This window comes from Macrosteles quadrilineatus, unplaced genomic scaffold, assembly GCF_028750875.1.
Source record: "Macrosteles quadrilineatus isolate MER2022 unplaced genomic scaffold, UCM_ALF_1.0 Scaffold_2__2_contigs__length_208266976, whole genome shotgun sequence".
Classification (NCBI taxonomy): domain Eukaryota; kingdom Metazoa; phylum Arthropoda; class Insecta; order Hemiptera; family Cicadellidae; genus Macrosteles; species Macrosteles quadrilineatus.
Genome location: NW_026542595.1, coordinates 29,484,251 through 29,497,809, shown reverse-complemented (window position 1 = coordinate 29,497,809; position 13,559 = coordinate 29,484,251). Strand labels below are relative to the sequence as shown.

General features: G+C 37.1%; 1 protein-coding gene across 3 annotated transcripts in view; it reads left to right on the top strand.

The window, feature by feature from the left end:
- The first annotated feature begins 722 nt into the window (after positions 1-722).
- LOC128987148 (nuclear factor NF-kappa-B p110 subunit) overlaps positions 723-13,559 on the top strand; it is a 109,484-nt gene continuing 96,647 nt past the window's right edge. The window contains exons 1-3 of one of the 3 annotated variants that reach the window (XM_054407878.1): positions 723-803; positions 8,369-8,491; positions 12,726-12,874. In XM_054407878.1, coding sequence (XP_054263853.1) covers positions 8,452-8,491; positions 12,726-12,874 — 189 coding nt within the window. In that variant the 5' untranslated portion in view covers positions 723-803; positions 8,369-8,451. The other 2 variants (XM_054407877.1, XM_054407876.1) reach the window with 2 other exon arrangements.

Sequence of the window (13,559 nt, the reverse complement as noted above, 5' to 3'; positions counted from 1 at the left end):
CACGGAGGAATTTTGAACGAATGCCTCAATCGTACCTCCCCTGTCAGACCCGGCGGATGCAATTGAGACTGAACTGTAACTGGACTCGGACTGTAACGGAACTGTGACTGAGACTGAACTGATATGTGTGAATCGGGAATCCACCTGAAAAGAGCCACTCACTTAACTTCACGACGATGACGTGACGCCCGTGCGCACGATTTTTATTTCAGCTGCAGTTTTTTAATACGGACAAAATGAGAGTCTAAAAATTAGAAATAAAAAAATATCATAAAACTAAAAAAAATTTAAAATTAATTTTTTAATAATAAAATTAAAATGTTATAACCTAACCTAACTAACCAAACTTGCTGATAATGAAAAAATTGAATTAAGGTTTACTTATCAAAAAAATAGTTCTGTTCATAAAATAAAACTATAAATGCCTCAAATTCAATTTAATTTTTTTTTTATTATAAAATTTAACTGTCATAACCTAACCAAACTTGCTGATAATGCAAAAATCTTAGATAAAAAGTTAATGCCACCGACAGGTTTCGAAACCGACACCTATAGCTTCTCAGCACTTTATCCATTAGACCACCGAGGCCGATGGCTACAAGCAGGGCTACTACAAGCCGTATCGTTGCGGTAATGGTTCCCTCAGCCAATAGAATGCTCTCATTTTGACCGTATTAAAAATACTGCAGCTGAAATAAAAATTCAGCCGCCCGTGCCGTGACGGTGACGGTAGTGACGGTTCTCCAAGAGCAAGACCAAGACTCAAATACAAGGAAAGTACGCACGCTCACGCACGGTGCACGGTAATTCCTATCCTATCTGTAATGACGTAAACATTGCTTGTACTCACTGTTGTTTATTACTGTTAAAACTCTCATGTTTCTGCAAATAAATGGCGACAGGCATGGGTGAGTCATTGGGAAAACCTTTTATCCTTGTTTTGTCAGTATAATTTAAATCAGTTAAGTACTGCAGTGAAAAAGGTTCACTAGCCCTGTTTATAGCAGTGTTTCTGTTAAAATACAACATGCCTACTACAAAGTATTATGATGACAACTTATCATTTCTTCCCTCTCACCAGTGGACTAGTCAGCCCCAGCAAGTTTCAGGATTTCCTAGTTGTTCAACTGTAATTGCAGGTATATTTTTTAGCAATAAGGCATGGCTTGGTTTTGGGCCCCTAACCTAATTGGGCCTAATTTAAGTTACTTTTTTATCTGAATATCACTTGCCTCGCCTTAGCTTAGGTACCGGTAGGCCTACTTAACGTAGGCTGATTAGGCCTAGCCAGATAGGATTTGGCCTAAGCTGTTGACATGAAAACTTTTGTGGGTAAAAAAAGTACCTAAGTAACTTACCAGACCTAGCCTATAAGTGCTAGACAAGTTTGGCTGCACTTTACTTGACGTCCTACACCCATTCGATTGTTTTTCGATTCGATATTTTCATTCGATTGTTTCATTTGATATATCGTTTGGTTAGTTAGGTTAGGTTAACCTTACCTAACTAACCAAACGATATATCGAATGAAGCAATCAATTAATCGATCATCGATCGATATTTTCATTCGAATGAGTGTAGGACGTCAAGTAAAGTGCAGCCACAAGTTTGAAGGATAAGGTCCTCCAGCAATGATTTTAATTTTTTTTTTTTAAGAGGTTGGCGGCCTCTTTTAACTTTGCATTTGCCCGTCCACATAGACTAAGCGCCCGTGCGTGGATCGTTTACAGCAAAGCAAGGAGTGAGCTGGTACAGTACAAAGGTGAACTGTACTGATAAAATGTTATCGGCAGTGACCAGGATCCGAACCCACGGCATCGCTGCCTTGGGCCCGAAGTCCGCGACGCTACCGACTGAGCCACCGACTCACTAACTTAAGTTAATTTAGCCTTTAAGTTAAGTTACTCAACTGTCTGAATATACCTAAATCTGACCCAGATGTTATAAATATCGTCGTGAAACTGGCAATAGATCAGCAATAACTCCGCTCCCTTCTAGTACCGCCCCTCCTGGTCCGACGATCACACGTCACAGTAAAATGTTATAAGTTACCTCAGGCTGACTACGTCATCACTAGGTTGTCATAACCTCCAAATAATCAGTGGCGGGAAATATTTTTTGTTAAATATGCATTTTAGGGTTTGCACGCGATTTTTGAATTTTTTTTTTTCATTCTACTCGAAATTTAACGCTGATTCCGAAAATGACGTTCTTTTTCCGCGGAAAACGACCATAACGCGGAAAAACGACCAAAACGACCAAAAACTCTTTTTTTACCAAAACACGTCATGTGGGTACTCAAATTAACCGTAATATTAAGCAGATCACGACTATGCAAGAATTTTTTGGATCCGAGGTCAAATAAGCGAGATTTTCACGTAAATATGCGATGCTATTTTGGATTTTTGCTCTAACTTTTGTCTGTGTTATCTGGTGTTTATGTTTTAATTTAACAGGTAAAAGGGATGATACTATGCATAACCTAACTTAACCTAACCTACCCTAACCTAACCAACCTAACCAAACCTAACCTAACCAACCTAACCTAACCTAACCAACCTAACCTAACCTAACCAACCTAACCTAACCAAACTGACCTAACCTAACTTAACCTAACCTAACCTAACCTAATCAACCTAACCTAACCAACCTAACCTAACCTAACCTAACCTAATCAATCTAACCTAACCTAACCAACCTAACCTAACCAACCTAACCTAACCTAACCTAACCAAAATAACCTAACCAACCTAACCTAACCTAACCTAACCAACCTAACCTAACCAACCTAACCTAACCAACCTAACCTAACCAACCTAACCTAACCAACCTAACCTAACCTAACCAACCTAACCTAACCAACCTAACCAAACCTAACCTAACCAACCTAACCAACCTAACCTAACCTAACCAACCTAACCTAACCTAACCAACCTAACCTAACCTAACGAGCAACATGGCAGTGCTACTACAACCAATGAATAGGTTGGTACTGAAAAATTTCCCAATTTCAAGCATATCTCCCATAATTCTCCCGACTAATTACCCATTATTTTTTACACATTAAATTACAACGATAAACCACGTTAGATGTCTCCCCCACCCAAAACCCCGAATTCCCACCTGTCCCCTAGTGAGTTGGAGTTATTGCTGGTAGTATCACGTTTTCGTGAATATCTCGCTTATTTGACCTCGGATCCAAAAAATTCTTGCATAGTCGTGATCTGCTAAATATTCCGGTTAATTTGAGTACCCACATGACGTGTTTTGGTAAAAAAAGAGTTTTTGGTCGTTTTGGTCGTTTTTCCGCGTTATGGTCGTTTTCCGCGGAAAAAGAACGTCATTTTCGGAATCAGCGTTAAATTTCGAGTAGAATGAAAAAAAAAAATTCAAAAATCGCGTGCAAACCCTAAAATGCATATTAACCTATTTTTCTTCTAAACGCTAAATTAACTTAATTGTGTTTAACTTAGCTTAATTAAGTAGGCCTAACTTAAGTTATTTACATTCTTGTCCCATAACTTAATGTGTGGTCTTGATTTAAGAGAATAACTTACATACATAGCATTTTTGAGCACTGACAAGTTTAGGCCTAAAGTAACTTAAATTAATTTGCCAACTACCGGTACCGTAACTTTAATTTAGTTAAGTTAGGCTACAAAAATGTTTTGTATTGGTACGTTAGGTACTGATCTCATGACCGGCAAATTTAATAAGGTTTAGGCCTAGACATTAAGTTAATCTAAGTACTGTAAAAGGAGTAAAATGGGATCTGTAAGAGGAAAGAAATTTTAGGCCTATACCACAGAAAACATACTACTATAACCCAGAATGCCAACCGCATGGTAAAAAGCATTAAGTGTTTTGAGAGAGCTTTGCCTGTCAATCGTAGGCAGCGCCACCAGCGTTGCCATGCACTCAGCATAGCAACGCTGGTGGCGCTGCCTACGATTGACAGGCAAAGCTCTCTCAAAACACTTAATGCTTTTTACCATGCGGTTGGCATTCTGGGTTATAGTAATATGTTTTCTGTGCCTATATGTAGGCATAATCGGAATAGGCCTAACTTAACTTAATCAGTACCGGTATTGGTATCGTGAGCTAGTTTTCTGATATTTTTTTTCTTGTCCACTAAAATAAATTAAAACTAGACTACCCTAACTTAATTAATTCTCAACAGCAAACATCATTTTACAAAAAATACATTTTTACAGTTCAATACATTAAGTTAGCAAGCAAGCAATAGCAAAAGTAATTTTAAGGTGGCATAAATATTCGATGAAAACAAACAGTGATGAAATATAAATTAGGAGAACTGAGCAAAACTCGGGAACATGATTGAGCAATAAAATATAAAATCAACAAGAGAACAAAAAAAAAACGTACAACAAGTGGTAACAAGAATGTCCCTATTCCCTATTCTTACTGGAATGTGAGCTGGCCATACATTTTTACCTCCTCCTTGACCGAGACCAGCAAAGCCGGATAGGTTGCGTCAATTTCTTTTTTCTATTTACACTATATGTATACATAAAAACTTCCATAGATTGAAGTATGAAACTGTATTAAAAGTACTTTGGCGGTGGATGATTTTGCCGCAGGCTTATTGACCTAAGAGTTTTTCATTAAAATAGTCTTGTAGGCTGTAGTATGGTTTCTTCCTCAACAAGTTTTTCAGGGCTGTACGAAAGGCCGTTTCCCCTTGGTTTTTGATTGACGTAGGCAGGTGGTTGTAAATCTTCAGGGCAAGCGTTGGGAAAGAGTTTTTGGTTTTAGACAGCCGGCAGAACGGTATGTCCAGGTCGGAGCGATGTCTTGTACCATGGCTATGAACAGTATTTCTTGTAGGGAATTTATGTAGGTTTGCCTTCACATGGTCGGCTGACAAAAAAATGTAATGACTGACAATAGTTAAAATACCGGTGCTGACAAACAGAGGTTTGCAATGGTCTTTTCTTTTACTAGAAGTTAAAATACGTACTGCTTTCTTCTGCAATTTGAGAATTTCAAGACATGATGGTGCATGGCCCCAGAGAAGGAGACCATAGCTTAAAATACTATGGAACAGAGCATGGTACACTATAATCAAATAAGGTTTACTGACAAGCCTAGTCAACTTCCGAAGTAGATGGGCCACCCTGGACAGTCTTTTTCCAACTGATTGGATGTGTTTATCCCAAGCAAGTTTTGGATCAATTGCAAAACCAAGAAGATTTACGTTTGGTACATCTTGTACGTGGTGACTGAGAGTACAAGTAAGTCTCTGCGTCTTGTCTTCATTCAGTTTTAGTTTGTTGGACGCAAACCAGTGTTTCGCTTCTTCAAATTGGATGTCAGCTGTCTCAAGTGCAAGAGTAGGATTTGCACCAGACGAGAAAATGGTAGTGTCATCCGCAAATTAAGGGCCATACCATTTAATTCGAGGTCATTTATGGCGACAAGGAACAGTACAGGCCCCATAATCGAGCCTTGGGGAACTCCATGGGCTACAGTCATGGCCTGGGATTTTGCACCACTCAAAGAGACCACTTGCCTTCTATTACCAAGATAGGATTTGAATGTGTGTAGGGCGACACCACCCACATCATAACGTTCGAGTTTGTCAATCAGGATTTTGTGGGAGATGCAATCGAATGCTTTGCTCAGGTCGCAAAGTGTCAATGCCAACGTGTCCGAAGATTCAAAAGCATCCTGCACTCTGGTTACAAGTTCGGCCATCGCAGTCACAGTAGATCTATTACGCCTGAATCCATGTTGAAGATCGGAAAAAAGGTTGTTTGATTCAAAAAAATTTACTAGTTGATTCTTGATGATGGTTTCTATTACTTTACTAAACACAGGAATTACAGAAATAGGCCTATAGCTGTTTAGGTTTGAAGGATCGCCCTTTTTATAGATAGGGACCGTTCGTGCAACTTTCAAAAGATCGGGAAAAATTCCAATGCTCAGACAGCCATTTATAATCATGGATAGAGGTTGAGCAATTACATCCACTATGGCCTTGAGGACAACAGTTGACATGCCGTAGATATCCGGGCTACGTGAGGATTTAAACCCCGACACGATCTTTACTATCTCCAAAGGAGTTACTATATAAGGCACATTTTGTGTTATCTGAGCGTCCACAGGCCATGTGTTGCGTATGCATCGAGTAACGTGTGGGCGCAGAGAGTGGTGGGTAAATATAGTTAACTCTAATGTTCTGTGTGATATTAACTTACTACGTTACGTACGTACTACATTTTTTGTCCGCAAAAAAGTACGAGGGGAGTGGGTAGAAATTTGTCTGGTTGTCTAAGTTATCTGCTTATGTCCAACTGTCTCCCACAATTCCAAGAAATTAAATAGCTAGGCCTACTAACCATTCATAAATAGTAAGTGTTCCATAAATATTTTAGGTACCGTACCATACCGTACGGTATAAGATTTGTAGGCCTAGCTTAAGTTATTAAAATGCGTATGATTTCCCACCTTTTCATCAAGAAACGTAGAACACAACAAATCAAATCAAATAATTTATTTAGAAAGAATTTTTACAGAACAATGCATTAGCTAAGTCATATTATTTTTAAAACATGCCTTTACATAGGTCTATAATTATATAAGTTACAGGGATTTACAAAATGGACAACAAGGTGGAACATGGGATTTGATTACCGTAATATTTCTCCGAGACCTTCCTTCTAGATCCACGAATTCAAGTTATTAAATAATGCCTTTTCACTTGCCTTTAGAGCATTGTTTTCGTCCTTTAGTTTTATCATCCAAAGTCCTAAGTTTTATTGCCAGCAAAGTCGTCTTTAGTGGCAAAATTAGTCAGTTATGTATCTAATAGATGACATATCTATCTGACATGAGCTTGCTGTGGGATATATCTCCTACCTTTTCATTTTCCATTTTGTCTAACCTGGACCGTGCTGGGGGAGGTGTTTCCGGTGAAGCCATTTCTCTGGTAGGCCTATGCTTGATGAGATGGTTGGGCAGTGATCATCACACAATGTTGTGCATGTATTTTTGTGTGGATGGAGTGGACAACGGTATCGATGTGAATTTTAGTATTGTAGTGAATTTGACCACTAAACTTGAACATTGGGGACCACATTCATAGCCTAGCTTTGTTTTCTACAAATATTGCATGTGAGATAAGATGTGATGGCACCGTTGTATTTACGAAAGTTAGGCTATGTATGTAGCCTTGTCAATTTCCGTATAAAGTATGAAGAGGTCTGATTTCAAGGAGCGTAAACTTTGTATCAAGTCTGGAGTTATTGAATAGGTTGTGCCAGGAAGGAAAACCAATCACTCTTGTGCAAAATATCCCCACAGTTTATAGGCTACTTAACAAAATATCCCCTTCATATTTTTGTAAACAACGTAATAAATAACTTTACTTCATTACGTTGTTTCCGCAAACTTCACAAACTTGTGTCTATTGGTTTAAGTTTTTTGCAAAAAAAAACCCCGGATCTCTGACCACACCTCACAACAATGCTCATAGATCTACAAAGCATTTTTTGGACTTGAAACTGTCAGATACTGTGTATTTGTTTATATAGGCTATAATAGTTTGGCCAGCATATCTGAAAATATGAAAACCAACTCCTGTTCTTTATATATGAAGGTTTCAACTGACTACTGTAAGATCCCCTTGTGTAGAACAATGAATGAGGACATCATTGAGTATATATTTAACACATGTTCAAAACATGCAAACACTATATAAAAGGGATTTATTAATAAAAAACCTACGCTGTAAATGTTGCGGCGGTGGCAATATACGAGTGGAACGGTCAGACGTGAATGTCGCCGTAGCGGCAAATGCAGGTCTCAAAAAAGGCCATAGGCCTACATCTCAGTGTTTTTGACATATTGTTTCTCTTCACTGGGAAATATTTTGTAACTATTTCAATCACCCTAACAATTTCTCAACACAATTTTTTCTCTATTTTAAGTTGTAGATAAAAATAATTTTGAAGCTTGATGGTGCAGGTCAATGGCAATATAATGGCCTGATGACTCCGCTCAATTTTGTGGACGCGACTGTGAACGCCACCTAGTAATTATATATCCAGGGTCCAATGAAGGGGAAGGGGCTTAAGCCCGTCAAAGCCAGTGTTTTTTTTTTTTTTTTACATTATAAGACCTTAACACATTTAAGTAAACTGGTCCCAAATCTTTGTCGTACTAAGATTTTAACAAAAATATATTTATCATACAATCCAGTATAGGGCCTAATAGGGAAATTTGGTATGAGCAGGCTAATTTCAAACAATACTACTAGCAAACATTCAAGCATTTGGTGTAAGTTTTTTGTATGAGTATTAATATAGCCTACATTCAATTTGTAATAAGCACAATAAAATTTTAGGTGGTGCAAGCAGTCATGGCAGTAGCGGTAGTGAATCGGAGATTCCTACTCCAAACAGATTTTGTGAGGGTTCAAATAGTCCAATGAGATCTCCAGACACAACAACTATGGAGGATCCAACGGGTAATTAACTAACTCTTTCATTTTTATTTATAGGTCCACTTTTTTGTTAGTCTAGTTATAAAGCAATTGACAGGTAAGTGTGTTATTTGTCAGTTGTTTTTGTATAAAAAATTAGTGTTAACAATAACATGCAACTAATACTCGTAAGAGGCGGTTTGGGAGCTAGTTTTTAGCGCTAGTCCGCGCCTAAGACCGGATATTTCCACTATTTAGACTGCCGCCTAGAAAACGGGTTTGCGAGCTCGGAATTAGTTAGGTGCGTGTCTACCTTAGGCAGGGATAATCTCGGGCCTAACTATATCTGGTTTGGGAGTCTAGTAGACTTAGGCTCCAGCCTAAGAGATAATATCGGTGAGTTTGGGAGTTATTGATAAAAACTAGTTATTGATAAAACTGTTATTGATAAAAATTAGTGAGCTTAGGCTGCAACTTTAGTCCTGCCAGAGGGCAGGTTTTAGTGGACATCATGCCGGTATTAGCTCATTAGCATGTTTATTGTTTACATATTAACTAAATGAATGTTATTTTGGAATTTGTTATTAAATTTGGAACAATTTCATTACTCTCAAAATATATTTGAAAAAAGTCTTTTTAGGTTTCTGATGTTTAAAATAAAACAAAAATCCCTTAGTAAGCTAAAATTAACCAAAAATTATTTAGTTTATGTTTTTAATGTTAACTGAAATTACAATATGGACCCTAACTGGATTTTGGTTATATACACCCGTACCTTAATTATAAATATTTTACTAGGCTAGCTAAGAAAAAATGAACAAATTCATACATCCCCCCACATCCACCCCTCCCCCTATGAAAGAGTGAAGGGATAGTAAAAAAAAAAAAAAATGTGCAGAAGCGATGCCTAGTTATAGTTTTTCTTTAATTGTGTTGTGACTGAATGTAATGTTATTGACCAAGTGCTACCAAGTGTTGTTGACATCAAAATGTAGTACCTCGATTATTTGGAGTAAAAGAAAAAATGTATATATCAAAAGGCTGTCTTGTTTGAATTTAAAAATTGGCAACAACATTTTTTTATATTTTAAGTATTAAAAGATATTTTACATTTACCTCGGCTTCATACAGTCATTACCTCCAAAATTACTTAAAATACTTTTTATTTTTTTATTTTTGCCAATGCCCCTATATCAGTGGTCCCCAAATGGCGGACCGCGGTCCGGATCCGGACCGCCGCCTGATTTTTTACGGACCGTTAGTTCGAATTCACAAACTGTGTTTTTTATGTATTTTTATCTTTTAGTGAATTTAAACTTTATTTGAACCTAAAGATATATCGGTACCAACCATTAAAGATTAAAATATTTTATACGAGAAAACTATTTTTATCGAAACATAGTTAATTCATAGTTAATTCGCCGTGCTCCGCGCTAGATAAAAACCGTTATAAGCGATGCTATGCACCGGCTTTTTCTTCACGCTTCCTCCCCTCCGTCGCTAATTGAACTCGCCCACCCAGTGGCCACGTCACGTCGTCATCGCCAGGCCGCCCGGCGCCCGCACTAGCTCAGCTGTTGTAGTCAGCACTGTCGATGTCGCGTCGTCTGTTTGTTAACTAATGTGGTGTTTAGTTCTCTCATTGATTATTCATCCTGCCGTGTGTTAGTTATGCAAAAAGTGTAGTGCGAATTACTTACAATGGATAGCAAAAAGCGGAAAGTAGACAGTGAAAATAGGCAGTTTTTACCAGAGTGGACGGACCAGTATTTGTTTATACTTCCAAACAAAAGTGGAGCTGTGCCTGTGTGTTTGATATGTCAACAAACTGTATCTGTTGTCAAGAGTTCAAACGTTAAACGACACTTTGAGACTAAACACAAGCCGTTTGATGCAAAATACCCAACAGGAAGTGATCTTCGCAAGTCTAAGATTGAGAGTTTACGTTCGAACTACTTAGCTAGTACCCAGATATTAAATCGAACAATGACTGCCCAAGAAAGATGTGCAGAGGCTTCTTTGCGTATTTCGTGGACTCTCGCTAAACACATGAAACCGTTTACTGATGCAGATATAGTCAAAGAATGCATGATTGAGGCAGGAAACGTGTTATTTGAGAATAAACAAGACGTTGTTGACACTATTCGTCGCATGCCGCTTTCTGCATCTACCAGCACACGAAACACTGAAGTTTTAGCAGAAGAAAGTTCTAAAAGCTTGAAACAGATTCTAGCAGCTACAGACAGATACGCTTTAGCGTTAGACGAATCATGTGACATTACCGATACAGCTCAATTGATTGTTTTTGTGAGGTTTTTGGACATTAAAAAAGAACAGTTTGTGGAAGAATTGTTAACTATATTGCCAATATCAGGGCAAACACGTGGAGAGGACTTGTACAATGTTTTAATGGACTATTTTGAGAAAGCTGACTTGGATTTGAAAAAAAATATATCAGTAACGACAGATGGTGCTCGTGCGATGACAGGAAAAAACAAAGGCTTGGTAAGTCGAATGAAAACAGACCCTAAATTTAATGAAAGTTTGCTAGCCTACCACTGCATTATCCATCAAAGTGTGTTGTGTTGCAAACTGAATCCTGCTCTTGAAGGTACAATGCAAACTGTAGTTAAGATCATTAACTTCATACGATCAAAGTCTTCACTTAGGCATCGTCAATTCAAATCACTTCTTGAGGAAACTGAAGCACAGTTTGACGATTTATTACTTCACAACAACGTAAGGTGGCTGAGCAAAGGATTTGTACTTCAACGGTTTTTTGCTGTTATGGAGGACATAAAAGTATTTCTTTCGGAGTGTAGTGAAGAAGTTGCAAATGAACACTTGGGCTTTCTGCTTGATACAGAAGACACTATCCCAAAAATAGCTTTCCTGACAGATGTCTTCAGACATTTCAATATGTTAAACTTAAAGATTCAAGGGAAAGGACTTCTTGTGTGTGAACTTCTCTCAGAAATTAGAAGCTTTACGAGAAAGGTTGTTCTTTGGTGTGAAGATATCAGTAACGAACGTGTGCACTTTCCCAGCCTGAACTCAGTTTGTGAAACCGACGACGTTATTGACATGACACAGTTTGTAAACTTTTTAAACGACCTCAAATCTGAGTTTGAAGCTCGATTTAGTGACTTTGACAAAATAGGGAATGTGGTTCAAGTCCTAAATAACTGTTTTTCTCTAAAGCCTAATGGAGAGTGGACCAATGAAGCAGCAGTAGTTTTGAATTGTAATAAAGCAGCCCTGCAAATGGAAATAATAGATTTCCAGGAAGACATTGCTCTGAAGGACAAATTTAGACAAGTCCCGAAAGAACTTTCGTGTGAGCTATTTTGGATCAAGTATGTGAGCAGTGAAAAATATCCTGAACTGAAAAACTTGGCCATCAAACTTTGTACAATGTTTGGATCAACGTACACATGTGAGTCTGCATTTTCAAGGATGAACTTTATCAAAAATAAATACAGATCTCGCCTCAGTGACAGCCACCTCAACAACCTGATGAGAATCAGCTGCACAGGACTCATTCCAAACTTTAAAGAAGTGGCCCAGAATAAAAAATGTCATTTCTCTCACTAAGTTTGAATACTCATATGTGTATTTTATGTATTTTTTTGCACTTTATGTATCTTTATGTAATTTCTAAGTGAAATTAAATTTGATGACACAATTTATAATTTGTGATTTTTTCCAAACCTAAACAATAGGCTATTTTCTAATAAATTCAAACTTTTATATGGTATTTAGGCAACAAAAAAATGTTACAAATAGCATGCGCAAATAGGCTTAAATCACACCATTTTAACTGAAATTTTGAAAATTTTTCCGGGGGAGAGCCCTCGGACCTCCCTCTTGGCTGGGGGGTATTCCATACCCCCCAGACCCCCCGGATCCTTGTGCGGACCGTGACAGTCTTCTAGAAACTTGGGATGGACCTCCATTGCATTTAATTGGTGACCACTGCCCTATATTATACAGGGAAATTGCCGTTTCATTTTGAAGCTTTTTATTGCATGACGCCAAGTTTCAGCTGTTACCACAACATGTTAAACACAACAAGACATTTTTGCATTGGCACAACGCAGAAACTTAAACCGTATAACTAATCTATTATTCTAATTCCGTAAGGAATTTCTTGTGCACAGCAAAACTCTTTTAACATTAAGTTAAGAGTTTCATACAAAAAGTACATCAATACATTACTTATTCTTTATGGGAAAATTTCTAAAATATAAAAATTTTAACTTGTGTTAACTTTTTCCAGCTCATCTATCACCTTATTTGCAAATGGTCGAACCACCAGTGGAGTCGCTAAGGTTTCGTTACCCCACAGAGATGAAAGGGACCCATGGCTCAATTTTAGGAATTAGCTCAGGTTCTAAAAAGAGCAAGAAAACATTTCCTTCTGTTAAGGTAAAACGGTTGTTAGTTTGTATATCGTTATAAAACACCTACTTTCTACTCAGACAAAACTTCCTTCTTTAAGTTTCTGGCTTAAGCCTTTTAATTGATTTAATCAATTTTGCATGCTTACTAACAAATGTGTGTAGTAATAAAAAATAACACATATTGATAAAATATTTTTTATTGATATAGTTATCTTGATTTTACTCAAAATTTTCATTTATTTATTTTTAATATTTTTACTTACATTTAGTAACATACAAAAATTAATTCAAACCTTCATAAATATTATATTTTTACAAAGGTTTTTATTTCAATTTTAGGAAAAAAGTTGTATCAAAATATGTGCAAAAACAAAAAAAATGTAGCCATTTTATATAAGCATTGCGTTTAAGTACAAATGATTATACGGCGGTTCTTTATTATATGGATGAAAAAATGCTGGCGGTAAAAGGGTTAAGTTGTTGGATTTAAAATCATCTAAAAATAAGATTCATGATTGACTTACTAGACATGATTTTTATTCTATAAAGGATTTTTGTAGAATGTGTTATACAGGGTGTCCATAAAAAATGTTTCAGGACTTAAGGAAATGAATCCTAATACTAAAAGGAAGAAAAAAGTTTATGTGAAGGTATGTCCGAAAATGCATATTTACCCAGTTATCCGCCATTTTATTTTTATACAAAATATT